Source organism: Cebus imitator, unplaced genomic scaffold (genome assembly GCF_001604975.1).
Source record: "Cebus imitator isolate Cc_AM_T3 unplaced genomic scaffold, Cebus_imitator-1.0 Scaffold684, whole genome shotgun sequence".
In the NCBI taxonomy this organism is placed as follows: Eukaryota; Metazoa; Chordata; class Mammalia; order Primates; family Cebidae; genus Cebus; species Cebus imitator.
Genome location: NW_016107999.1, coordinates 386,096 through 412,928, shown reverse-complemented (window position 1 = coordinate 412,928; position 26,833 = coordinate 386,096). Strand labels below are relative to the sequence as shown.

Below are 26,833 nucleotides of genomic sequence, written 5' to 3'. Positions count from 1 at the left end.
AACTGCAACAGAATAACGTGTTTTGTGTTCAGCCACTAGGCTGGTAGGGGTTATGGCAGCCACAGGAAGTGGACACAGGGATCTCTATATGTAGGCGGCCACAGGAGGCAGAGATTTCCAAGAAGGGGCACTGCGCTGAGATTCACGATCGAGGGAGCTCACTGTTGAGTGACGGAGGAGACACAGTGGCTGGGAACAGGGGCCTGTGAGAGTGATGAGGGGTGATGAGGCGCGGACAGTAGGGATCAGGAAGGGCAAATGGTGTCATGCTGTGGGCTGGCTGCTGGTTGGCCACAGGGGAGGACCGGCCAGTTTGGACACTATCTTCTGGAGTTACCCCATGGCCGATGGTGCCCTCACCCCACCCAGGGCAGGCTGGCTCAGTTCCCTTCGGAATTCTTGGCTCAGGCAGACACCCCAACCTTGGCAGTGATAAGGGCTCTGGGTCAGTGAGGGTTTGTCCCCAGATGGAGAGCTGGAAGGACATGCTATCAGCCAGCAGGGAAACCAGGAGCCAAACTTATCAACAGACACACGAGGCCCTGATTGCCCTGGCAGTCTCAGTGGGAATATCAACCTCTGGCTATTCTTGGCTACCTCCACCCTCCATGCCCTGAGCCATGGTGTGGGGTCTTCTGACTGGCTCCCCCACACTTCTCTGCCAAAGTCCTCTGCCCCTGCTCCTGGGGGCTGGAGGACAGACCACAGCCATGGTCTCCAGGAGCGTGAGCTCTGGCCCTGGCTCCTGGCTGCATGCATGACCCTGGCAGGCACCACCTCTCTGCTGGCCTTGGTTTCTTCACAGCCCCCCACCCACGGTGCCCGTGAGGATCAGAACGGGAGACGGACACTCAGACCCCACAGCATGCCAGGCACCCGGAGGACAGACTATGCCAGGCGCTGCTATTGCTGTTGTTGCTCAGCTCACAGCTTTGGGTTGTGTCCCTTGAAGCAGTTTACTTGACTTCTGTGAGCCTCAGTTTTCCCATCTATGAAGTGGAGATTAAGCAAGTCCCTGCTTCACAGGGTCGTGCTGAGGATGAAGTGAGTGTGAGTCTCAACGGTGCAGCCCTGCCCTGGATGAAAGGGTCTTTCTCGTTTGCATTTAAAAGCTTAGAGGTCTGCTCTCTGGGATGAGCTCCCATGTGTCAGCCCCACCTGGGCTTCAATCCTTGGCATGTGTGGCTCTGAATCTGACCAGTCGGCTTCTTAACTAGACCATGAGCAACTGCAGGTGGCCGAGGGTGGTGCGGGGTGGGAGATACTCTATCTCACTTTGTGCCCTTAGCACTTGGTGCAGGGGTGGGAATAGGATGCCCCCGAAGAACAATTAATGCCTAGAAACAATGTCAGACATCTAAAACAGGCCAGTAATGGGTGCTCAATGAATGTCAGCTATTGCCGTTAAGTGCTTATTGAATGAATAAGTTTCCTTAAGGATTCAGCTGAAAAGGCGGCTTATTACACCAGGGCTCAAACAGATAACAGCAATACAAAGTGATACGCAAGACTAAACCGGAGTGGCAACCACGTTCTAGCCGAACCACTCTCTGTATGTTTTTCTTTGTTATGCGTTGTGAACTAAGTCAGCTTTGCACTCCAGTTGCCTCCGGAATAAGAGATTGTGCAAGGATATGGGAGATGGGCGTTTTGCCCATCAGGACTGGAAGCAGAAGTTTCCAGGTGTGCACTTGGAAGGTGGATGTGAGGGGCAGGGTCCAGGGCCCGAGCCAACGGTTCAGTGCAGGCGCAACCAGGCTTGCTCCGGGTGGACAGAGTGGTGGAGGAGCAGAGGGCCCAGGACCCAAGTCTACGGGGGGACACTCCACCTCTGGGAATGGGGGTGGCAGCTGCAAGGACCAGAGGGCATATGCAGGGGTCTCACTAGGCAGCTTTGCCCCCACAACTCCAGAACCTTGTTGGTGGGTCTGCAGTTTCTGTGCAAGCTTTTCTTAAGTCTGATGCTCAGTGCTCCAGAGTGGACTTATGTCCTGTTAGGAGATGGCAGAGCATGTTCACATCCCTTTGCTCATGTGATCATCAGGCAACTCTGGAGGGCAAGTGGGAAGCCCAGGATAGATCAAGTCTCTGTGAGATGAGGAAACTGAGGCCTGAGAGGGGGAGGAACTTGCCCAAGACACAAGGTGAGTGATGGCAGAGCTGAGATCAGGGCTGTGCCATTGATTTTCTGTAACTTCATCACTATAAACCCCCAAAATCTCATTTCTACATCCTCAGTATTAATTGTAATTCCTGGCATGTGGCGGGAATTGGGTGAATGTTTGCAAATGAATGAATGGCCAAATGAACAAACAAATGAATGAATGGGTCAGTTCCACAGACCAGCATTCTGGAAGGCAAAGCCATGGTCTGTGGGAAGAGAAAGGAAAGCAATACTTATTGAGCAACTTCTATGTGCCAGGTATCCTCTGAGCACTCTTTAGTTTATTCCTCTCAGCAGCTAAAGCCCAGACCAGGAAGCTGTCTGTCCCCACAGCAAGCTTCCTCGGTGCCACTCAGGTCTTCGGTGCAATTTCTCTGAATGTCCTGCATTGGCTTTATCACCAGTGCTTTTATCCCAATCCCATTCTGGTTCTGTGCATCTTTGCTGCCTGGTCCCCTCTGGGAGGGGAATCCTGTTGTTCTCTCCTGCATCTCCTGCACTCTGAACATCCAAGAGTCTGCAAGCTTTTAAGATCTACAGCCTCCTTGATTTTGCTTTCTTCTCTTTCCTGTCTCATGAATCAGCACCACAACTCCTTCATCTATAATCTCACCCTCTGGTCCACATCTTAGGGGTACCCAGAGCCCTCTTTCCAAAGCATAGATCTACTTAAGTTCCTCTTACCCTTGCTTCTAACTCTTTCACCTTTCCTAAAATCTGCAGAATCATGCCCAAATCCAGCCACCTCCAAGGCACCACCTTTCTGACTCCAGTGGCCTCTTTCCCCACCAACTTACACACACCCCCAATAAGAGCTGATGCATAGTAGGTGCTCAATAAATGCTGAACCAAGCTGGGTTTCTCATTTAACCCCACAACGGCCCCAGCAAGTGGCAGCATTGGTGACATGGCTACTTGAGTGCTATCCTGGAGGGGTTGGTTGAACACTATGACTCCTAAGTGGCAGTCAGGCTTCAAACATAAGACTTATGATTTTAAGGACAAGGTAGCTGGAAAAAAGGGCTCCCGAGTTCTGAAGTCAGGAGACCACTGTTCAGGCCCCAGCTGTGCGGCCCTTGCCAAGTCCTGTGAGAATTTTAATATGCTCCTTTTAAAATGGAGCTAATAAGTTCCACCTTTGGGGGGCTGTTGAGAGGATTAAACAAGACAGTGTTTACAAAGTGCTCATGAAGAGTCCCTAGAACATAAACCAGCACCATCTACACAGCAGCTCCCTTCATCATTCCCGTCGGTAGCATCCTCTCCCAGTGTCCCCATCCCATGAACCAGTGGCTAGGGCTATTACCTGTCTGTGGCTCCCTGGGGGGCCGTGACTTCTGTCCCACTCCACACCTGGAGCTTTAGGGGTTTCTCTTCCTGTGGCCTGGGTTCTCGACTTTGGGTCCTGGACAGCTGAGAGGCATTGGACCTCAGAGAAGTTTTGTGAGAGTTACGGCTGGCGAGCCTGCAGCAGAAGAGCTGCTGGTACCCGGTGCGGAAGTCTCTGTTCAGTGCAGCATACAGGATGGGGTTCAGGGCTGAGTTGGCATAGCCCAGCCATAGAACAATGGCTTCTAACACCTCATTGATGGCATCATCCCCTTTCAGCCCACGGTACACAAATGCGGTGAAGTAGGGAAACCAGCAGATGATGAAGGCCCCCATGACGGCGGCCAGTGTCACTGTGGCTTTGTGCTCCCTGATGGTGGCTGCCTTCCAGGAGCTAATGTGATTGATCCTCTTGGCCTGATCCCGGGCTACCTTAAAGATGCGGTAGTAGGTGACGCACATGATCAGTAGCGGTAGGTAGAAAGTGACCAGCCCATCCACCAGCCCGTACACTTCATTGACTTGGACTTTGCACTTAGGGGTGGTATGATTGCCCTTGCTGGTCTCGTTCCTGCTGTTCCACCCCAGGTGGATAGACAGGAAGGACAGGGTAATGGAGATGACCCAAATTAAGACCAGAGAGATGGTGACCCGAACCGGGGTGACCAGCACAGGGTACCGCAGCGGGTCCATGACGGCACAGTACCTGTCGAGGCTGATCATGAAGAGGTTGAGAATGGAGGCTGTGCAGAGCATCACATCCAGGCTGGTGTAGATATTGCAGAAGACCTTGCCAAAGCTCCACTGGCAGGACAGCTGGTAGATGGCAGAGAAGGGCAGCACCAGGAGGCCGAGGAGCAGGTCCGTGACAGCCAAGGACACAATGAAGCAATTGGTCAGATTGCGGAGCCGGCGGTTCAAGCCCACAGCCAGACAGACGACCACATTGCCAGCAACGGTGATGAAAATGAGGATCCCAAGGATCACGCTGATGGTGATCTTGAATGCAATAGAGTCCAGGCAGAAGGAAGAGGCTGTGCCATTGGGCGCCATCCTGGGACCCTATGGCTCTGTCCCCTGACCAGGGCTCCTGGCTGCTTCTTCTCTGCTCCCAATGTGACAATTATGCAACCACTGGACTCCAGGCTCCCAACAGAGCCACAATGTGTCCAATGTTTTTTTTTTTGGACGGGGACTTTTGATGACTGACTCAGGGCTGTTTTCTAGAAATAAATTAAGCAGTCTCTTCTAAGGTGTTGGGAATGGGTATGAATGAAGAAGAGAGAAAAGCAAGGCCTTGAAGCCAGGTTCATGGATCAAGCTCCAGTCCTCAGATGATCCCCTGAAGAGCTAGCTTCCTCCCGGGGCTGGGGCAGGTCTCCACTCTCCAGGTTTTGCATAGAATCCGAGGTACTGTCTGGCAGTGGCTTTGGTGTCATGCAGGATGGGTCATGCTGAGACATGTCTGTATCCCTCTCCATAGCTGGTGCCTGGTCCCATCTGCATGATGGGTTCAAGGACTGGGGATCTCCTTCTCTGGAGTCAGTGGAGGACAGGAGCTGAAAAGGCAAAGGTTGGATGTTAAACACCTTGAAACCAGACAGAAATCATGACCCGATTCAAGATGTGTCCTTCTAGATCTCGACCTCTTGGCAAGACCCCAGGAAGTATGGGGTCGGTCTGGATACCTCTCCTTGGAGGGACTCAGGCAATCAGGACACATACTGGGGAGGGGGAAGGGAGGCAGGATGCAAGAAGCTGGACACGGAGACTTGTGAGAAAGAGTTGGAAACTCTGGAAGTGCCTGTACTGAGGAAAGAAGGATCTCGACACAGACTCTCAGCTCTGTGAGAATAGGGGCTGCATCTGTTTGTTCACTGCTGGTTCCTGGTGCCTGGTCCTACAGATAGACATTAAGATCTGATGAATAAAGGTTGAAATGAATGAATGAATAAACAAATGTAATGAATCTACTCCTCTGAAGTGCTGAGCACAGTATCTGGTGCTGTTTGGCAAAACGTCATCCTACTGTAAGGCAGTGGCCAACAAATTTCTTCAGAAAAGGGTCGGGTAATAAACATGTTCTGTCTTGCAGCCTATGATGGCTCGGCTCTGCCTTTGCAGTGCGAATGCAGCTATGCAGATGACTTGCAAGCAGAGGAGCGTGGCTGCGCTCCAACAAAACTTTAGTAATGAACACGGAAATTTAAATTTCATAGCGTTTTCACGTGTCACAAAAAAATCTCTTTGATTTTTTTCCCAAAATTTAAAAATGTAAAAACCATTCTTAGCCATGGGCTGTACAAAGCCAGGCAGAGGGCCAGATTTAGTCTGCAGTTCGTCACCTGTCATCCACGCCACCCCTGCTCTGAACACATCTCCAAATCTTACTGGTCTTACTTGGCAGAACATGTGATCCCACATCCAGGTCAGCAGGGACAGAACTCACTCAATCCTAATGGTTGCATAACAGTCTGTGGGGAGGCTCACCATAAATAGGTTTATCCTATCATCCCCAATCACCCTCTCACGGGCATTTGGGTGGTTTCTCCTTCCTCCCTTTGTGCTATTGAAGTAGTGCAAACACTAATTCAATAAAGTAACAGCATGTGCAATGCCTCTTGGTTAAATAAGAGCCCAGATCACCAGGTAATCTCCAAAGCTCCCTCCCAGTGGTGGCTGTATATGATTCCAACTGGCGAGAAACAAGCTGAAGCCCTGCTCCATGCCTGGGTCCTTCCCCACCAGCTCCTCCTGTTTTTTTAGAGAACTGGCAATCTCCTGAACTCTGAGAGTGTGCCGAGATCGAGTTGATGGTGAAACCCCCTCTCAGAGGAAAGCTAATCTCCATAAAACATAAATTAAGCCTCTCCCAGGCTCTTGCCTGGAGCGGTTTGCAACCTGAATCCGAGAAGCATCATTTAATCATAGCAATTGTGTTCATACAGGGATCAGGGCTCCCGATCACCTTCTGCCACTCTCCCTGGCTCAGCCACCAGGCCTGGCAGCCGAACCGCCGGGTATTATTTTTAGCAGATCTTTTCATTACATAAATAGCCCAAACAGCATGGGTCTCACCATCACACTTAATTACTTTGGAGGGGGTAGCAATAAGAGTATTTTTTTTTTTTTTGAGACTTCCTATTTCCCAAGAAAATGTTTTCTGAGTTACTGCAACAGCTGCATATACGTATTTTGGCATTAGGCTGACATTTGAGTTAATGTTTGCATGAAGGGTCTTCCAATTTGAGTGAACCAGCCTCTCTTATAATTAGAAAATCCTTTCCTTGTCTCCCCTCCCACCCCTCCTTCCCTTCCTCAGTCCTTTTCAACACAATTTCTTTGAAAACCCACCATGTGTCCGATGCTACTCTAGGTGCTGGGAGGACAGTGATGACCAAAACAGCTGTGAGTCCTTTCATCATGGAGTTTTCAAAGAAGAGCCACTTCTGCTGTATTCCTATTTAAAGCCCAGCTCCGGTAAGTTCTGGTTACCCTTTACAAGGGCAGGGGCTTTTGTACAGCGCTCCTCCCTCCCATCCTTTCCTGTCCCCTGCGGGCAGAAGGATTGCCCTAGAGGGCCACGTCATCCCCTTATGAGCAACCTTCAACGGCTCCTCTTTGCCTGTGAGGAAGAATCATGTCATCCTTGTTACTATCATTGTCACCATCATAGCTAACGAAAAATAATCTCTCAAACTGTCCTTTCAAACTTCCAAAGTGATGACAGGCTCATTCCAGTAAGCCGAGTATCCCTGAGGTGTACAGAAAGGGCCAACAATCGGGGCCAGCACACACCCAATCCCTTGCACCAGGAGGTGATTGCTGCTGGCTGTTTGGTGCGTGGGGGCCTCCTGGGTTTCTCGTGCGTCTGCGTGCACACGGACACATGCCGGATACTGTCAGTACACACCATACACGCTCCTCAGCAACTGCCTCTCCTCCACTTTTTAAAAAATTCCCAATATATAATGGATGGCCCTCTAGGTCACTGAGATCTAAACCATTCTTTAGGGAGTTCAGCCCATGGCAATGCAACTGCTGCCATGAGGATCTGTACACAAGGATGTCCGTCAGCAGATGTGCAATGGCAAGAGCTGAAAACAACCTGAGTGCCCATCTGCGGGGGGAAGATGGTTCAATGAACTACGGCTAAACCCGTCCTGCAGGATTGTCCTGGGCAAAGCGATACCACACATAGTAAATAAAATATCACTGAATCCTCACAACCCCACGAGTGAGAAAAATTATGGTCTCCAATGGTCTTTAACAGTTGAGGAGATTGAGGCTCAAAGAGGCCAGGTGATGTCACGCCCCTGGAAAGTGGCAGAGCCTGGATTCAAATTCAGCTCAAACTCCTGTATTTAATGCCCATTCTTGGATCAGACTTCAATCTATCTTTCCCACGGGGTCTCATCAAACACTCCAGCATCTGTCTGTTAATTTCACAGACACTTGAGCAACTGAGCATGTCCCCAAATGCAGCACGCCCTCTCTCTCCTGCCTCTGCCTTTGCATCCCCTGTGCCTGATGCTCCACTTTTCCCTGTATTCACTTCAACCACTCTCCTCTCAAGGCGCAGCTCAGGTACCTGTCTCCCTGAGCCCCCCTGTGCCTAAAGGCAGGAGTAACCTCTCTGCATTTTGTACCAAATTAGATTGTACAGCACCTGCTGCCTTGTAGCGTTGATCTGGCTCTGCGGCATTTAATTCTGAAAAGTGCCAGGCCCATTCTGATTCTGTGCCTTTGCACATGCTGTTTTTACTGCCTGGCAGACCTTTCCTTACCTAGAGAGCTCTCACCCTTTTTTCAAACCCTGGCCTCCTCTGTCACCTCCTCCAGGAAGTCTTCCAGAAGAAGCTTCTCCATCCTCTCTCACTGCTACCTCCCCTGTACTCACCTCAGGCAGAGGCTTGTGCTTTCTGAGGTGGACAGAAAGGGGGTGTTTTTTTGATACCTGGGGTAGAGTTTTGAGTTTTGAAGGCCCCGGGAGTGCTCTCTTCTTAGTGGGGTCCTTTGTGATTCACCATGAGAATGCATCTCCCCAGGAACTGAGTTGTGGTGAGACACAAAATACCACTCTTCTCTTCTGTCTTTCTGCCTGGTGGTGAAGAAGACGAGGGCTTGCAGGGTGAAGCTTTCCACAGAAAGAGGTAGAACTTGGCAGGTCTTCCTGATGCCGCGGCCTCCCTCTCACTGCCCCCAACCCATGAAATCCCAGAAGAAAGGCCTCTGGTGTGCATTCTATTCGCAAACCAGAGGGGAAAGGCCACCGAGCAAAGCAACCAACCTGGGGACTGGGATGTGCTCCCCCTCCAAATTTATCAAGTCCAATACTTTCTTTTCCCTTTTCATCAGGAAGTGAAACCCCTTTTGCAGTTTAAGTAGTTAAACCCCAGACACAGCCCTGCGGGAGCCTGGCAATTGCACACCAGCGACCAGCAATTTGGGGGAATCAGTTAAGGCTTGACTGGGTTTCTCACTCAGTCTGAAAGATAAATCTGATTTTCCAGGGAATAATGTACAACAGGAAAAGAAAATGGCATCCATGCAGTGACCATTGTGCACGACGCCCCTTCTGGGCGAGCCTCAGGGCAACCCTGAGAAGTAGGTGGTTTGATCCTTATTCTACAGAAAGGACACCCTGAGGCATGAAGGGGAGCCCCTGTGCTGAAAGCAAGGACTTGGACATTGGACAGATCTGGGTTCTAATTCCAGCGCCGTCACTGAAATAGCTTTGTGACCTTGGGCATGTGACTTCCAACTCTCTGAGTCTCGGTTTTCTCATTTGTAAAGTGGGGATGTTAATACCTCCTCCTTTACTTGCTGGATGTGAAATGAAGACAGCAAAGGGATGGAAACCCCTTAGTGCCTGGCATGTGGTAGGTTGTTACCAATAACGTTTCTGTCATTGGCTAAAGCTGCATGGCCAGCAAATAGCATTCATGTGCATGCCACGCACCGAGCAGCTTCCAGGTGAAGACACTGTACTGGGGACCGGGCTAGAGTAGTGAGCACAGCAGACGCATCTGGAGCGCCCATCACACGGGTGGGAGGAGACAAAGTCCGTGACCTACTGTGGAGCTGCTTATTTATGGCAGCCGTGCTAAGAGTTACATAAAGGGAAATAGCACCACCCGAATATATCATGGTGTGGATACGGAAGGCTTCCCCAAGGAAGTGATATTTGAGTTGAGCTCTGTGCAGATGGGAACAAGGTAACTGAGTGAACACGGGACAAGCAGATTCCAGAGAGAACAGCTGCTGTGAAAGCTTGGAGGAGAAAGATGGTGGGTGATAAGCCAGCAGCCCTGAGACACCTCCGGCAGGTGGAAGGGAAGTTCGAGCACACGGTGATGTGATTGGAAGGCGGGCAAAGGGGCGCATGGTCCCTGATCTCCTGCTGTACATCAGGATTCAGGGGTGTGGCAGCTGGGGGTAGGTCTGAGCAAGTGGCTGCCTGGTACTGCCCTGTTCCTCATTCTTATGAGCCATCCGTTCTCAGAACTTTTGCCCTGTAATTGACCAATTCAAATGTTCCAGGTGCCTATCGAGGGCATCAGAAAGTGGGCCCAGCATCAGCCCCAACCTCTCCAGCTAGTTCTCAGGAGGAAAATCCAGCTGGGGATGGAGTGCTTGGGAGTTTGGACTTAGTTCTGAAGATAATAAGGAGCCATGAAAGGTTTAATCATCAGCCCTGAGATCACCTAGGGAGCTGGCAGCAGATACGGGACCCCATATCTCTTGATCCCAGTCAGTTAACAACCCATGAGAATGACACTCCTACCAATTAGCACACATAGAATGCTTATTTCATGACAGGCCTGGCGAGGTCTGATCTGATCTTTGCCACAACATTGTGAGGCAAGAGGTGCTTCTTTTCCGCATTTTACAAACGCAGATGCTGAGGCTCAGCGAAATTTTAAAAATTGTCTGAAGTTTCACAATCAGCCCAACATGGGCCCAAGAAGCAGGGAGTTATTTTGGTGTTACAGGGAAGACAACCCTTTCCAAGCTCAGAGTGGCTGCCCCCATACAAGCTGCTGACCCACGTGGCTTCAGCCCAGACAGTCAGAGCTGAAATGACCCCTGGCCTTCCCAGTGAGCCCTTTCTTCCCCCTTACATGGCAGGGCAGCTTCATTTAAGAAATGCTGATCAAGATATCGAAAAGATACCTGAGCTCATGTTTTCACAGCACTATTCACAGTAGCTAAGATATGGAATCAACCTACAGTCCATCAGTGAAGGACTGGATAAAGAAAAAGTAACAGGGTGCAGTGATTCACACCTGTAGTCCCAGCATTTTGGGAGGCTGAGGTGGGAGGATTGGCCAGGGGTTTCAGGCTAGCCTGGCAACATAGTGAGGTTTAAAATTAGCTGGGCATGGTGGTACACGCCTGTAGTGCAGGCTACTCAGGAGGCTGAGGCAGGAAGTTAGCTTGAGCACAGGGGTTCAAGCCTGCAGTGAACTGAGATCATGCTACCTCACTCCAGCCTGGGCAAGGGAGAACCTGTCTCAATAAAAAGGAAGGAAGGAAGGAAAGAAGGAAGGAAGGAAGGAAGGACGGAAGGAAGGAAGGAAGGAAGGAAGGAAGGGAAAAGAAGGGGGGAGGGAAGGAAGGAAGTAAATGGAAACAGTAGTACACACACACGCAGCACACACACACATATGCACACACAATGGAATACCATTCAGCCACAAAAAGGAATGCAATCTTATCTTTTGCAATATTTGACTTGTTGTGTTTGCCTTGCTTTACTTAAAATAATACCCTCCAGTGCAATTGGAATCAAATATTGCATGTTCTCACTTAGAAGTGGATGCTAAAAAATGTGTCCACCTGGACTTAGAGGCCAAATGCTAGACAATGGAGAATCTGAAGGGTGAGGAGGTGGATAAGAAATCACTTAATAAGTACAATACACATTATTTGGGTGATCGATACGATAAGCCTTGACCACTATGCAATCTATGTATGTTACATAATTGCACTTGCACCCCAATAAATTTATACAAATAAAAAAAAACCTGGGGGAAAACAAGTGCCGATGGCCCATTATGTGCTGGGAGTTTGGGCTCCTTCTTGCCTTTCCCCAGGAGCCCGAGGTGAGCCCTGAGGCAGGGGCTGGGGATACAAATGAATAGGGTGCGGTGGTCCCAATCCTCTAGAAGTTCAGACAGAGCAAGAGATGGCTAATAAGAGCCGTGGGTGGACGCCACACAGGTGTGGGAACTGGGACACTGGAGCTTCAGCTCTGAGGGTGGTAGTGGGCAACAACTCTGTGTGTGTGTGCGCACGCGTGGGCACGTGTGCATGGATGTATGCATGCCAGAGTGTGTACTCCGGCACACACACATGCATTTGTAGAGGGAAGCATTTTCTTGGGTCTGGAAAACCCAAGAAATGTTTAAAACACTTAGACTACTGACCCAGCAGTTGCAATGCTGGGAATCTGTCCTGTGATTCCCCAGAGTACTGACTGTGTTGGCTAAGTCTGGAAACCATAAACGTGCACGTGACAGAATGTGGTGGAGCCATCCAAAAGACTTAGACTGTCTGGGCTGATGGGGGAGGGCCTCCAAAAGGGTGCCTATGCTGAGTGTGATATGCACAAGGGGAACACACGTGTGCATGCCCACGCATCTACACATGTTAACATTGGTCAAGGTCCGGCTCAGGAGGGTGGCGACAAAAGGGTAGGGATGGCTGCCTCCAGGGAGGAAGCGGGTGCTGGGACAGGATGGGAGAAAGACGTGTTTTCACCATGTCTCTTGACACCTTTTCGATCTTTGCACCTTGTGTATGTATCACCTACTCGAAACCTAATAGACATATATTTTGACAGGTGGAGAATGGAAGGAGAAGGGCATGCTGAGCAGAGGGAACAACACACAAAGGAGTGGAAGCTGGGGGACCAGCTTATGCTTAGGAGTGGCACAGGGCTATATGGTTGAGATGGTCTCCAGGCTAGGGCTGGGCGAGGATTGGTGCTTGGTCCACTCAGTCCAGGAGCCCCTTTATAAAAAGTCCTCTACCTCCAAGCTCATAGGCCTCAGGGCCCATTCTCTCCTCTCAATCATTGTTCAGGTTTTACAATCTAACTGTCCTGGTCTTTGAGCATGCCCAGGCCTTCCAATTCCCGTCCTGTTGTTAGAAAAGAAATGGTGGCCGGGCGCGGTGGCTCAAGCCTGTAATCCCAGCACTTTGGGAGGCTGAGGCGGGTGGATCATGAGGTCAAGAGATCGAGACCATCCTGGTCAATATGGTGAAACCCCGTCTCTACTAAAAATACAAAAAATTAGCTGGGCATGGTGGTGCGTGCCTGTAATCCCAGCTACTCAGGAGGTTGAGGCAGGAGAATTGCCTGAACCCAGGAGGCGGAGGTTGCGGTGAGCCGAGATCGCGCCATTGCACTCCAGCCTGGGTAACAAGAGCGAAACTCCGTCTCAAAAAAAAAAAAAAAAAAAAGAAATGGCAAGGCCTGCTATGCTCTGTGTGATCTGGCCTCTGCCAACCTCTCCAGCTAGTTCTCAGGAGGAAAATGTAGCTGGGGATGGAGTGCTTGAGAGTTTGGACTTAGTTCTGAAGGTAATAAGGAGCCATCAAAGGTTCAATCATCAGCCCTAAGATCACTCCGGAAACTGGTAGTAGATAACAGACCTGATTTCTCTCTTCTTTTTTTGAGACGGAGTCTCGCTCTGTCACCAGGCTGGAGTACAGTGGCACAATCTTGGCTCACAGCAACCTCCGCCTCCCAGGCTCAAGTGATTCTCCTGCCTCAGCCTCCCGAGTAGGTGGGACTACAGGCACACACCACCATGCCCAGCTAAGTTATATACATTTTAGTAGAGACAGGGTTTCACCATGTTGGCCAGACTGATCTCGACCTACTGACCTTGTGATCTGCCTGCCTCGGTCTCCCAAAGTGCTGGGATTACAGGCATGGGCCATTGTGCCCAGCCGGGACCCCATATCTGTTGATCTCAGTCAGTTAACAACCCATGAGAATGATACTGCTACAAATGAACATATGTAGAATGCTTACTTCATGACAGGCCTGGCTTTATCTCATCTAATCTTTACCACAACATTGTGAGGCAAGAGATTTTTCTTTTCCACATTTTATAAACACAGACTCTGAGGCTCAGCAAAATTTAAAACATTGTCCAAAGTTTCAAAATCAGTAAGTGGCAAAGTTAGAATTTGAACCCAGGTCCATCAGCCTCCAGAGTCCCTGTTCTCAGCCTCCACGTATTTGGTTTTGCAGGTAGAGAAAGGGCTTTGGGCTTTTTAAAGAGATGGCATGATTGCAGTTTGTATCAATAGCACAAGACACTTCCTCCCTTGTGATAACATCGAAATGTCTTTCATCTTTGTGGTGCAGGTGTCTAACTCCTTCCTGGCAAGACATTTGGTCAAAGTCCACAGGCAGGAAAAGACTTCTGGCTGGGGCTGTTCATTGGAGAGAAGCCCCAAGCCTCCCAGGAGCTTTGGTCCTGCCCCTTTATTTCTTCTGAGTCAGGAGGGGTGCAAAGGCAGGGCTTTTCTTGCTTCTGTCCTCAAGCACGTCTTGTTCTTTTTTTTTTTTTTTTTTTTTTTTTTTTTGAGACGGAGTTTCACTCATGTTACCCAGGCTGGAGTGCAATGGCACGATCTCGGCTCACCACAACCTCCGCCTCCTGGGTTCAGGCAATTCTCCTGCCTCAGCCTCCTGAGTAGCTGGGATTACAGGCACGTGCCACCATGCCCAGCTGATTTTTTCTATTTTTAGTAGAGACGGGGTTTCACCATGTTGACCAGGATGGTCTCGATCTCTTGACCTTGTGATCCACCCGCCTCGGCCTCCCAAAGTGCTGGGATTACAGGCTTGAGCCACCGCGCCCGGCAAGCACGTCTTGTTCTAAGCTCTGCAGTTCTCTAGCGGGACCCCTCTGCACGGGCTGAAAAGCGAATGTTGTCTGGAATTTGGAATTTGGGGTGGGCTCTCTAATGGGCATTGTTGGCACAGACTGAGAAGAGCCTCACTACCCCTGAGACGTGTCTCCTCCAGCTCAGTGCTAGATGGCGGGGTTAGGGTGGACACTCTATGATGATGAGTGTCATCACCTAGGCATCATAGTGAGGAAGAGGGAGACCTGGACTTAACGCCAGGACCCTAGCCACTTCCACTTCCTGAGTGCCTACCACGTGCTGGGCGCCTGACAGAGGTTAATAATGGTATCTGTATACCAGAAATTGTCATGTTCCCATTTCATAGATGGTGAAACTGAGGTTTAGAAAGCTCACTTGTCTGGGGCCACACAGCTGGTAAAGAGGCAGGCAGGGCTTTGAACATCCATACCTCTCAGCCTAACCTGCCACAGAATGCATGAAACCAGCCAGCCCCGACACTGACTCGTGACCAGTTCTTGTTGTGATGTTTCCTTATTAGTGAGAGACTCACACCATTTGCTCGGCCTCTGCCAACAGCGGATGTGGGAACCTGAAGCTGCATCTGATGACAAAATTCCTTCGTTTTTGTCTGGGAAAGTCTTTATTTCTCTTTCACATTAAAAAAAAAATTGAGGTGGCCAGGTGCGGTGGCTCACGTCTGTAATCCTAGCACTTTGGGAGGCTGAGGCGGGTAGGTCACCTGAGGTCAGGAGTTCGAGATCAGCCTGGCTAACAAAGCAAAACCCCATCTCTACTGAAAATACATAAATTAGCAGGGCATGGTGGTGGGCGTCTATAATCCCAGCTACTGGGGAGGCTGAAGCAGGAGAATCACTTGAACCCAGGGAGTAGAGGTTGTAGTGAGCAGAGATTGCGCCACTATACTCCAGCCTTGGTGACAGAGCGAGACTCCGTCTCAAAAAATAAATAAATAAAACTGAGGTGAAATTCATATGACATAATGGTGCACCATGCTGAAGTGTCCATTTGGGGAGCATTCAGTACCTTCACCATGTGGTGCAACCACCACCTCTCTCTGGTTCCAAAACGTTTTCATCATGCCAGAAACAGGCTTGTTCCCATTATCAGTCACTCCCAGTTCCTCCCTTTCCCTAGCCCCTGACAGCCACCGACCTGTTTTCTGTCTCTGTAGACTTTTCTATTCTGCATAGTGTGGGCACAAAGTACAGATAAATCATGACGTGAGGGGCTGGAAAAGGACCCCTGATTCTTTTTTCTAACCTGCTCCTCCCCAGCCTCCAAACACCTGGTTGCTCAGGCTAAACACTTACACATTCTTCTGGATTCTTTCCTTCACCACTGACATCCAACCCCTCAGCAACCCCTGTAGATTCTGCCTGTGAAATGCACACATGCATACACACATACGGACACACGCATCCACTCTCCTTTGCTGCTGCCCTCGTCCTAGTCCTAGTTCGAGCCATCATCCTCTCTTGCCTGAACTTTTGAGAGGTCCTGACCAGCTTCCCTGTTGCTGGCGCTTGGATCACTAGCACCTGCCTGCTTCTACCTCACCAGTGCTGCCCTGTTTCACATCCTTTCCAGCAGCTCAGAAGGCCCCCTGTGATCGGCACCCCTGTAACCTGCTCCATCTCCTCTTTTACCACCCAAGGCCTCAGAGGTGCACTTTGGCACCCTAACCTTGCTCTCATTCCTTGGATACTACATACTTGCTCCTCCCCAGGGCTTGATCTGTGACCTGCTGATGACCTGGAGATTCCTGTCTTGGCACACACATCAGCTCTGTAGAGGAGCCTTCTGGACCCCGCCAAGGCAGCTCAATGCACCCTCTATAACATCTCCTCATGTGGCTCTCCTAGCATTTCATGTGTTTCTCGATTAGTTCACTATTTGTCTCTCCCTACTGGAATGAGAACTTGGCAAGGGTCAGGAGCCAGGATCCAGGACCCACTCCACCTTGCTCCCCGACAGGCACTTAATGGGGGACCCATTAATACTCAGTTGGCAAAATGCATTTGAAAAGAACCATCATAACAATATAATATCCCATTTATTGGGAACTTTGAAAGTGTCAGTTAATGTTTAAAATATTTTATGTACATTATCTCATTTAATCTTTTCAACAACCCTGTTATGTGGGTACCACTATTCATCTCTATTTTCTAGATAAGGAAATGAAGATTTATGATGTTTTGTGACTTGGCTGAAGTCCTCCATCCTCAGTGGGCTGGTGAGTGTGGAAAAGGCTTAGGGAGGGAGTTTCAAGGGCAGAGGTGGGATGGGATAGCTGAAGAGTCTGTCTTGGTTCCTGGAGAGGTGAGATATGGATTGCCAATGTTTTCAGAGAAGCCTACGTCCCTGCCACCCAGGGGCAGAACTGCCCGGAGGCAGGAGCTGGGACGGGAAGGACATTGGGCTGGGAATCCAGATCCTGAGTTTGTGTCTCTGGTGTGACTCTGACGTGCTGTGTTACCGCCAGCAAGTTTCATACCCTCAGTTTTCTCAGCAGAAAGGTGTGGAGATGGGCTCAGAATTTTCCAAGATCTCTCCCAGCAACTGTATGTGTGTGCATGGCGGGGAGAAGGAAAGGAGTCATGGGCGCTCCGCAGTGAAATAGGAAAGCTCTGGGTAGAAACAAAACACAGTGCACCTCATGTTCAGGAACCCCTTCTGTAGCACCCCAGAGAGGCAGTCATCCCGGCTTTCCTTGCATGCCTCCATCGATGGGGGGCTTACTATCTTACAAAGTGTTTGCCAATGAGTCACAGCCATTTAAGGACACTTACAAAGCTGTACACCCTTTTAGAGGTCATGCCTCTCTGCATCATAAATACATTTCAATTTAGGCACAGTCCAAAGAAAGTATAATTTGTGTATGACTATTTGACATAGGCATCTGACTCTGACCAGCTGCCATAATGTTACATTTGCAGATGTCCAGCTGAACATTTAAAGCTGGCAATTTTGTGGTTTTCTTTTTGTATTGTATATCTGGCACTGTGTGTGTGTGTGTGTCTGTGTGTGTGTGTTTGTGTGTGTGTGTGTGTGTCTGAAAGGCTCTGAGGTTCAGAGAAGTCCAGGTTCCTTTTTCCAGGCTTGTCATCACCTCCATCATCACTATCACCTCCACCCCCAGTAGCAGCCATGGCCACACGAACCGGGCACCAGCAACACCGTCAATACTGTCTCTGCTGCCAACACTATCTCTCCCTTCCTCTTTCTTCTTTCCCCCAACCTCATTCCTTGGAGGTTTTGCCCTTCCACCAAGGTACAACTTGCTCTTACAGGCAGATGTCCTGCAACCAGCTGGGTCACCTTTCTGATAATAGCAGCAAACAGATAACACTTGCCAGAACATTGATACCTGTTGATTATCTTATGCAACCTCTGTTCTGCTGAGAAAAACCAAGTCCATGCAGTGCCCCACAAAGCCCTGGGCAATCCATCTGGCTCCTGGGAACTTTCTCATATGAATCCCCAACTTCTCTTTTCCTCACTCAGAGGCTTCTGGCCACATCAGGGCTCCAGTTCCCCAAAGCATTGCCCCATCCCCACGCAGCCCTTTCAACAGACATTAGATGTCTGGTTATACATTCTTGGCATCCTGTACTTCCGGCATGGCACTTACCATACCTGTCATTAATCCCCTGTGCGCCATTCTTTCTTTCTCTGCTGGACCCGGCCAGGTGAGTGTAAGCACCCCAGGGCAGGGCCCGTGTCTGTTCACCCATCTCTGCATTCAGATGAGGCTTTGTAAGCATTGCTACAGGCCCAAGTCCGGGTATGGCCTGGCAAACAAGTCAAGAACCAGCCCAGGCAGCTGTCTGCCTGGAAGAGATTTTTGTCATTCTGATGTGGCTGGTCTTTGGCCAACAATGAGGGTGAGGATTAGGCTTTATCGTGTAGACTCTCAAAGGGTCTCTGGTGGGCTGAAGGGTCTTGAGGGTCCTGCTCCAGGCAGGTGGTGGCATTTGCAGTCTGGCTATTGCAGTGCTCTGACGCACACTGCTGGTCTGAGGGGAAGGTGCCTCTGTGTGTGTGTGTGTGTGTGTGTGTGTGTGTGTGTGTGTGTGTGTGTGTGGTGGGGAGGATCTATGAGATTTCTGAATCAACCATTAGTAGGACTGAGGACAGGAAACAGCCTAGTGGTCACTGTGAGTGGAGGAGTCCCCGTCCAGTATTTCAGATGGATAGCCAGGCTGCCTCTCCTTGATTGCCTCCAAGATGGGGAGGTCATTTCCTTCTAACAACATGTGTCTCCCCTAGTTTTCAAATTTTTGGACAGCAAAGATGAAATCAATGGCCACAGGCTGAATTCAGTCTACTGAGGAGTGGTGTTTCGGTTCAAATAATGTTTATAATTTTTTTTAAAAAAAGCAATATTTAACAATCAGGAGATTTCATATAAAAAATATAGATTTCCAGTTACTTAAAAAAATAATTTTGTTTGATTCAGGATCTCACTATGTTGCCCAGTCTGGTCTTGGACTCCTGGGCTCAAGTTATCCTCCTGCCTCAGCCTCCCGAGTAGCTGGGACTACAGACGTGGCTCCAATTAGTCTTGAAAAACAGCCCTGGTCCTCATTTCCATCTGCTCCCTTTGGTTTGGAGCCTGGTGCTAGGAGCCTGTTTGGCCAGACACAGGCCCACCAGGAAGTGACACTGAGCAGTGACATCAGCTGCCTGGCCTCGGAAGCATCAGAGTTTGTCACCCCGAGGGGACTGCTCCTGTGGTTAGTAAAATTCGGACTCCTTGGAAGAGTGGCATCAAATTACAGAAGTGTCCTGTCTTCCTGGTTCTGCTCAGTCCATGAATGGTAAAGGCAGGATTTCTGTAGGGGAGCTGTAATGCTTTTTGAAAACACTAAAAGGGACCTTGCTTGGATCCTGATGTGAATATAGTAATAGTACAAAGGCATCTCCAGGCAATCAGGGGCACTGGAAAGCCAATCGGGTGTTAGGTTGTGTTAAGGAATTGTGTTCATTCTGTCGTTCTGTTAGCTACAAAAATGGGAAGGTGCTATGTGCTCACCAGTTAGAAATAAACACAAACACTGAAGCCAGGCACAGTGGCTCTATGCCTATAATCCCAGCACTTTGGGAAGCTGAGGTGGGCAGATCACTTGAGGTCAGGAGTTTGAGACCTAGCCAACATGGTGAAACCCCGTCTCTACTAAAATTAAAAAAATTAGCTGGGTGTGGTGGTGTGTGCCTGTAATCCCAGCCACTCAGAAGGCTGAGACAGTAGAATCACTTGAATTTATGGCAGTGACCTAGGAGGCAGAGGTTGCAATGAGCTGAGATTGCACCACTGCACTCCAGCCTGGGTGACAGAGTGATACTCTGTTTCAAAAAAAGAAAGAAAGAAAGAAAGAAAGAAATTCTTACAAGCACAGTGCCATGATGCCTTGGATTTTCTTTACGATATTCACATGAACAAACAAAAATATTATGTGGTGGCAGGGATGAGGATGAAAGGCAATTGGCAAAATGCTGAAAATAGTGAGGCTGGGAAAGGGGGACGTGGGGTTCATCATTCTCTGTTCTTGACTGCTGTGTCTCTTTGGAACCTCAAAAACAAATGCATTTAACAAAGCAGGGGCCAGGTGCTGTGGCTCATACCTGTAATCCCAGCACTTTGGGAGGCCGAGGCGGGAGGATCATTTGAGCCTGGGAGGTGGAGGCTGCATTGAGTTATGTTGTGCCACCACACTCCAGCCTGAGCTGGAGGAAACCTTGTCTTCAAAACAAAACAAAACAAAACAAAACAAAACAAAACAAAAACCATCTCAGGGACCTCCTGGAGAACTGCACGATCGGCTCTTTGTGGACAGTGCTGCACTTTGCTCTGTGATTCTGCGCTGGGTGGGTCCTGCCCTCCACATCCCTCCCATGCTGGGGAGCTCCCCTCTTCCCTGCTTCTCCCACCCTCTTTCTGGATTTGGACAACTCTGCCCTGACCTTGCTGCCCTTCCTTAAGAGTCTTTGAGAGCCTGTCACCCTCAGTCTGCTTCTGGGAGCACGTGATTCCACCTGGACAGCCCACAGAATGGCTGGACCCCTCCTCACTGACCGGCCTCGGCCAGTCCTCCTAGCAGGCCCCTTACCATGGCTCTCATCTCAGTCTCCAGGACCCGATGGAAACACACATCCTTCACAGCAGGTGCAGTGGGTTCCAGTCAAGCTGCTGACTAACTGCTGCTACCAGTTAGTCAATTTTGGCCAGATGGCTTTGTGTTGAGCCCCAATTTTCCTTCCTGTAAAATGTGGCTAATAAGTCAGCTTCGCAAGGCAGTTGACCGGTGTATGGGGTCAAGTTCAAGTCCCTTCTAGAGCCGACTTCCTGAGTAACATTCCCCTGCACCCCCACACTGCGAGCAACAGCTGGGGGTTCTCCACCTCAGATTTCTTAAATGGAGGAGTGAAACCCCTGCAGTCCCCTGCTGTCTGACTGCTGTGCAGAGTCAGTGGGCAAATGTACCCAAGCCCCAGCACTCACTACTTTGCTCACACACAGCGAACGTGAATACTGCACATGCGTGATGCACAAGCCCATAGCACAGTGCTTGGCCCATAGTGCTTGGCGCACACCAGCACCTGCCTCCCTCCAGCTCCCTAGGTGCCTGTGCCCTGCCCTGCCCTTCCCCTTCCAGAATCTCATCCCCACACAGCCCCAGCCCTGGGGCACCAAACCATGACTTTTTACCTCCTGGCCTAGGTGCCCCACTTTCTAGGGACGCTCACCCTGCCCAGTTACAAATATATAGAATAACTATAGGTACAACTGTATTCTCCACAATAAGCAATTTTGTGAATGACCTATATGTTCAAAACTAGGAGAATGGTTCAATTATGTCATAACAAAATTACTATAGCTGTTACTATCACATCTTGGAAACTATGAAATAATGAGGGGAAATGCTTATATTTAAGTCAAAAAATAGCAGGATTCAAATTGTAAGGAGACAATGATTGTAACTATGAACTCCTAATCCATCAACCTCCAGGGAATGTGGGAGGACAACAACAGAAATATTTACGCCTAGCAGGACGGACTGGATGGTATTAGCGCTTTTCTTTGGATGGTCATACTGGTTATTCCGTCTTTGTTATGCATTTCTTTTTCTTTTTCTTTTTTTTGAGACAGAGTTTTGCTCTTGTCACCCAGGCTGGAGTGCAATAGTGCGATTTCGGCTCACTGCAACCTCTGCCTCCCAGATTCAAGCGATTCTCCTGCCTCAGCCTCCTGAGTAGCTGGGATTACAGGCACCTGCCACCACGCCCGCTAATTTTTGGATTTTTAGTAGAGACGGGGTTTCACCACGTTGGCCGGGTTAGTCTCGAACTCCTGACCTCAGGTGATCTGCCTGCCTTAGCCTCCCAAAGTATTAGAATTACAGGCTTGGGACACCATGCCTGGCCTGCACATTTCTTTATTCGCAGTTTTCTACATTGAGAGTTAAGTCTACAGTGACTAAAAAACAACATGTAAGGTGCAAAATACTAACTATAATATATTTCCCTTTGGGCCAAAAATAAGACTATTTATACATTACATGTATATATATATGTCTTTATTTGCAAAAAGAAAATCTGGGAGGATAAGCCACAAGTTAACGAAAGAGGCGTCTTCTGTTTCTGAGCAGGGAATGGGCAGATGGCGGCCAGGGGGCAGGGAGGCCTTTTCTGGCACACCTCGTATATTGTACTTTCGAACCTCACGAAGGTCTTATCTACTCAAAAGGTGAAAAGGAAAAACATACCGTCTAATCAGTCTTTAGAAGAAGGCAGTATGGTGCCAAATGTATGGCTGCTGTGAGCTCTGTGCTTATCTGTTAAAGGTGCTACTTCAAAAAAAGGAATCTGGAGGCCGGGCACAGTGGCTCACGTCTGTAATCCCAGCACTCTGGGAGGCCAAGGCGGGTGGATTGCTTGAGCCCAGGAAGGGCTCAATATGGTGAAACCTCTGGGCAATGTGGTGAAACCTCTACAAAAAAAATACAATTTTTTTGTCCCTACAAAAGAAAAATACAAAAAAATAGCAGGGTGTGGTGGTGCATGCCTATAGTCCCAGCTACTTAGGAGGGTGGGGTGAAGAGGATCCCCTGAGCTAGGGAGGTGGAGGCTGCTGTGAGCTGAGATTGCACCACTGCACTCTAGCCTTGGTAACAGAGTAAGACTCTATCTCAAAAAGCAAAAAAAACAGGGAATCTGTGCCGTAGTTCAAGGGTGACGCATGTCAACTGGGGTCTCTGTTGCGGACTTGACTGAACTTGCCAACACGTACTGCGACTGAAAGGAGCTGGGGATGGTAGGACTTCGAGAGCCAAGGGCGGCCCCAGATCCCACCTCCACAGAGCCTTTTCTGAGACTGATGCTTCCAGGAACACAGGGACTGCAGGGCAAGGAACTCCCACTGGCCCAGCCTCTAGGTAGCAGGACAGAGACAGGGATGAGGCTGGTCCTGGGGACCCAGATCCCAGGCCTCAGGTCCCAGGCAGGGAGGTGAAGTGCAGCAGGCTACACCCACAGTGGGGGTGTGGTGCTCAGCTGGAGGGGCAACCACTACGCAGCTGTGGCCACTATGGGCTCAGTGCCATTAGAGCTTCACATTCTCCAGAAGCTGGAAATCTGGATGTTAAGTAAAATTTTCTGAGTTTGAAATAAAATGTCCTAACATTGCAATGGAATCTCCTCATTTAAAAACGCTGTATCATTTTTTTTCCTAAACAAAAATATATTGTGGTCACTGCAAAAGCCCTCTGCTAGCTGCCATCTATGATCTTGGCGTGTTCCTGGCGTTCTTGGAGAGCCAGGTCAGTTTTCGGGATTTCCGTCTTTTCTAACCACTCTTCCCCATTTTTTAATTGCTTTGAGAGCTTGGTCTCAGTTGGCATCACATTCACTGGTCAATCGTTTGGGGGAATCTGCCTTCTGCCTGTTTTACAATCAGGCTGACAGGCACCCATCTCTGGCCCTTGGAGTGTGGTAAGGCATCGAGAACTTTCTAGCTCTAGCAGTGGGCTTTCTCAGGGCAGTGAGTGCTGTGTGCCTGGAAGCAACCTTCAGTGGTCTTGTAGCCAGGACCCCTGTTCTGAGTTCTAACAGCCCTCTGATGCCAGGCATGGATGCCCCACCTGCTTGCTCCAGCCTCAGTTTGACCTCCATCTTGCCATCACACCCTCTGTGCTCCAGGCATCCAAAGCATCCCACTGTTTCTTTAACCCTCGTGAATTCTTACACTTCTGTGCTTGTGCATATAAAGATCCCTGGGTCTGGACCTCCTTATCCTGCTGCCTCTACACCCCCTCTCCAGCCACCTGGAAAATGCCATGCTCAAATGCCAGCTCCCGCAGCTCCTGTGCCTCCTCGGTCATAGCAGGAACCCCGGGAAGCTGGCATCAGCTGTTCCTGTGTCATTCATTACTTAGATTCCTTCCTTTCCTTCAACCCATACCCTCTTCAGATGATTTTCCCTCTCAGCTTTGAAGCTGTCCCTTCCTCTCCAGCTGCAGAGTACTGGCCTTCCTCCCTGCACAAGACAAAGAACAAGAGCCAGAGCATCCTGATTAGGTTCCTGGCCTCCTGCTCTCTCCTCAGCCCCACCCTCCTCTGTGCTGTCTGGAGAAAAGGCATTTTAGAAAATGCAAACCTGATCGCCTCTATCCTCAGCTGAAAAATCCTTTTGTGCAGGCCATGTGCGATGGTTCATGCCTGTAATCCTGGCACTTTAAGAGGCCATGGTAAGAGGATTGCATGAGCCCAGGAGTTTGAGACCAGCCTGGGCAACCATAGAGAACCCCTGTCTCTGCAAAGAAAAAAGTAAAGTAGCCATGCATGGTGGTGGTCTCCTGCAGCCTCAGCTACTTGAGAGGCTGAGGTGGGAGGATCGCTTGAGCCCAGGAGGTCGAGGCTGCAGTGAGCTTTGATTTCGCCACTGTACTCCAGTTTGGGTGACAGAGAAACAAAAATCCTTCTGTGGCTCCCACTGCCTACAGGACAAAATCCAAATGCCTCAGCTTGGCACTAAGGACTTTTCGAGGTCTGCACCCTTGATTCCTCTATTACCTGCCCCTACTGCCCTGGGGTCTCAGGTAAAGCCTAATTATTCTGACTGCCCTGAGCACCCCTGGGTATTTTGCAGCTCTGTTTCCTTGTGCACGTCCTTACTACTCCTGGAATACCCAGACGCTGTGTCTACCTGCCGCACTCCATGCACCTGTTTGTCTTCCCCATTAGGCTGGAATCTTTTGTCAGATGTATCCCTTGCTGTATCTTCAGGGCACTGCCCAGGACTGAGCACAAGCAGGGCTCCAGGAAAGATTTGGTGAGTGACCCAATGTGTGAATGAATGGCCCTCAGGCTCAGAGAGGCTTTGGGGGTAGATCATTCTCCCAGGAAAAAATGGGCAATTCTAGAGCCAAAAGTGGCCAAGGTGTCCAATCCTTGCTGGAGCTGGAGGTGTGTACAATCCTCGCCCCTGTTCTTGGAGGCTGGGTGCCAGGTCAAAGCTGCCATAAGCTCCTGGACTGTCCCCATGGGGCTGGCAATAATCAGTCATGCTGCCTGCTCCAGTCCGTGACAAACTTGGCTCCAGACACCCTCCTCTCACAGCAATGGCGCCAGGCCCTCACTCTCCTGGCAGTGCTGCCACACAGCATCAGATAGGGGCAGAGTTGGAAAGGCCCTTTGAGATAAGCCAGTCCTACTTCCTCTGGTTTTCAGATGGGGCAGCTGAGGCTCAGAGGGGCAAGGTGGCTTACCTGGGGTTACAGAGTGAGTCAAAAGTGTAGAGACACCTGGACTTCTTCAAGATCTTATCAGACAGGAAAATATGACCAAAGGAAACTTGAAGTGTGCTAGAGGGGGGCTGGAGACCGGGAGGACAAGGCCTCTCTGAGGCTGATCCTCCAGCTGCTGTGCAAAGGGCAAGCAGGGCAGAGGAACTGGCAAGTACAGAGGGCTGGTGGGGAGTGAGCTGGCCCTTTTGAGGCTTTGGCCAGACCCCAGTGAAGACAAATGCAGACAAGGATGTGGGCAGGGCCTGATGGGGGTGCCTGATAGACTTCTGCGGAGTTTGCATTTCAGTACAAGTAAGGGAATGAGCATTGGTATTTAAAAGGTGACTGATCTGAATACACAGTTCTCCGAGGAAGATACACAAATGGCCAACAAGCACGCTGAAGGATGTTCAAATTCATTAGCCCTCAGAGAAATGTAAACCGAAACCACAATGATACCACTTCACACCCACAAAGATGGCTAGCATCCAAAAGACCTAAGAAGCTCTGGGAAGGACGTGCTGCTGAGGAAATGTAAGATGGTGTAACCACTTTGGAAACAGTTTGGCAATTCCTCAAACGGGTGCCAGGTCAAAGCTGCATCACTGTGTGACCTAGTCATTTTAATTCTATGTACACATTCAAGAGAAATGAAAATATACGTCTCCCCAAAAGCCTATATGCATATATTCACAGCAATATTATTTCATTATAGCCCCAAAATGGAAACAACCCAAATGTCCATCAACTGATGAATGGATAAAGAAAATGTGACTTATCCATATAAAGGAATACTATTTAGCCATAAAAAGGCACAAAGTACTGATACATGGAACAACATGGATGAACCTTAAAAACATGCTAGATGTAAGAAATCAGACATGAAACCCATTATATGATTCAATTTTTGTAAATTGTCCAGAATAGGCAAATCTATAGAGACGAAAGTAGACCTGTGGTTGCTGAGCCTTAAGTGGAAATGGGGAGTAGATAAGAGGGTGACTGCTAACATGGACAGGTTTCTTTTAAGGATGATGAAAAGGGTCTGACATCAGGTAGTGGTGATGGCTGCACAACTCTGTGTGAATATTCTAAAAATTATAGACTTGTAGTTTAAAAGAATTGGTGACTTTTATCGTAAATGAATTATATTTCTGTAAAGCTCTTATGTTAAAAAAGAAGACCACTCTTGTTGCTTGAGGGGCAGGGGCAGAGGGGAAGCAGGGAGGCCAGGTGGTTAACAGGGCCACCACAGGCTCGAACGACCAGTGCTTCAAAGGCACTTGGTAAGCACCTGTGGGTACCTGAATGAGCTGATTGCTGGTCAGGGATGCTCTTCTCTTCTAACCCAGGGTTTCTTAACTTCAGCACTACTGACATTTGGGACAGAATAATTTTTTGTTATGAGAGCTATCCCATGTATTGTGGGAAGTTTAGCAGCATTCCTGGTATCTACCCACTAGATGCCAGCACTCCCCCTCCCCAAGTTGTGACAATCAAAAATATCTTCAGATGTTGGCAAATGTCTTCCAAGGGGCAAAAATGTCCTCAGTTGAGAACCATTAGCCCAATCTCCCTGGCTCACCTGATGAATTCCTACTTATCTTTCCTGATCTCTTTTTTTTTTTTTTTTTTTTTT

General features: G+C 49.3%; 1 protein-coding gene across 3 annotated transcripts in view; it reads right to left on the bottom strand.

The window, feature by feature from the left end:
• HRH2 (histamine receptor H2) overlaps positions 1 to 26,833 on the bottom strand; it is a 53,066-nt gene that overhangs the window by 21,398 nt on the left and 4,835 nt on the right. For all 3 annotated transcript variants that reach the window (XR_001821749.2, XR_001821748.2, XM_017518536.2), the window contains exon 2: positions 3,471 to 5,052. Coding sequence is in view for 1 of the 3 variants with exons in the window: in XM_017518536.2 (XP_017374025.1) it covers positions 3,471 to 4,546 (1,076 nt within the window). In the remaining 2 variants the exon portion in view is untranslated. The remainder of the gene's footprint in view (positions 1 to 3,470; positions 5,053 to 26,833) is intronic.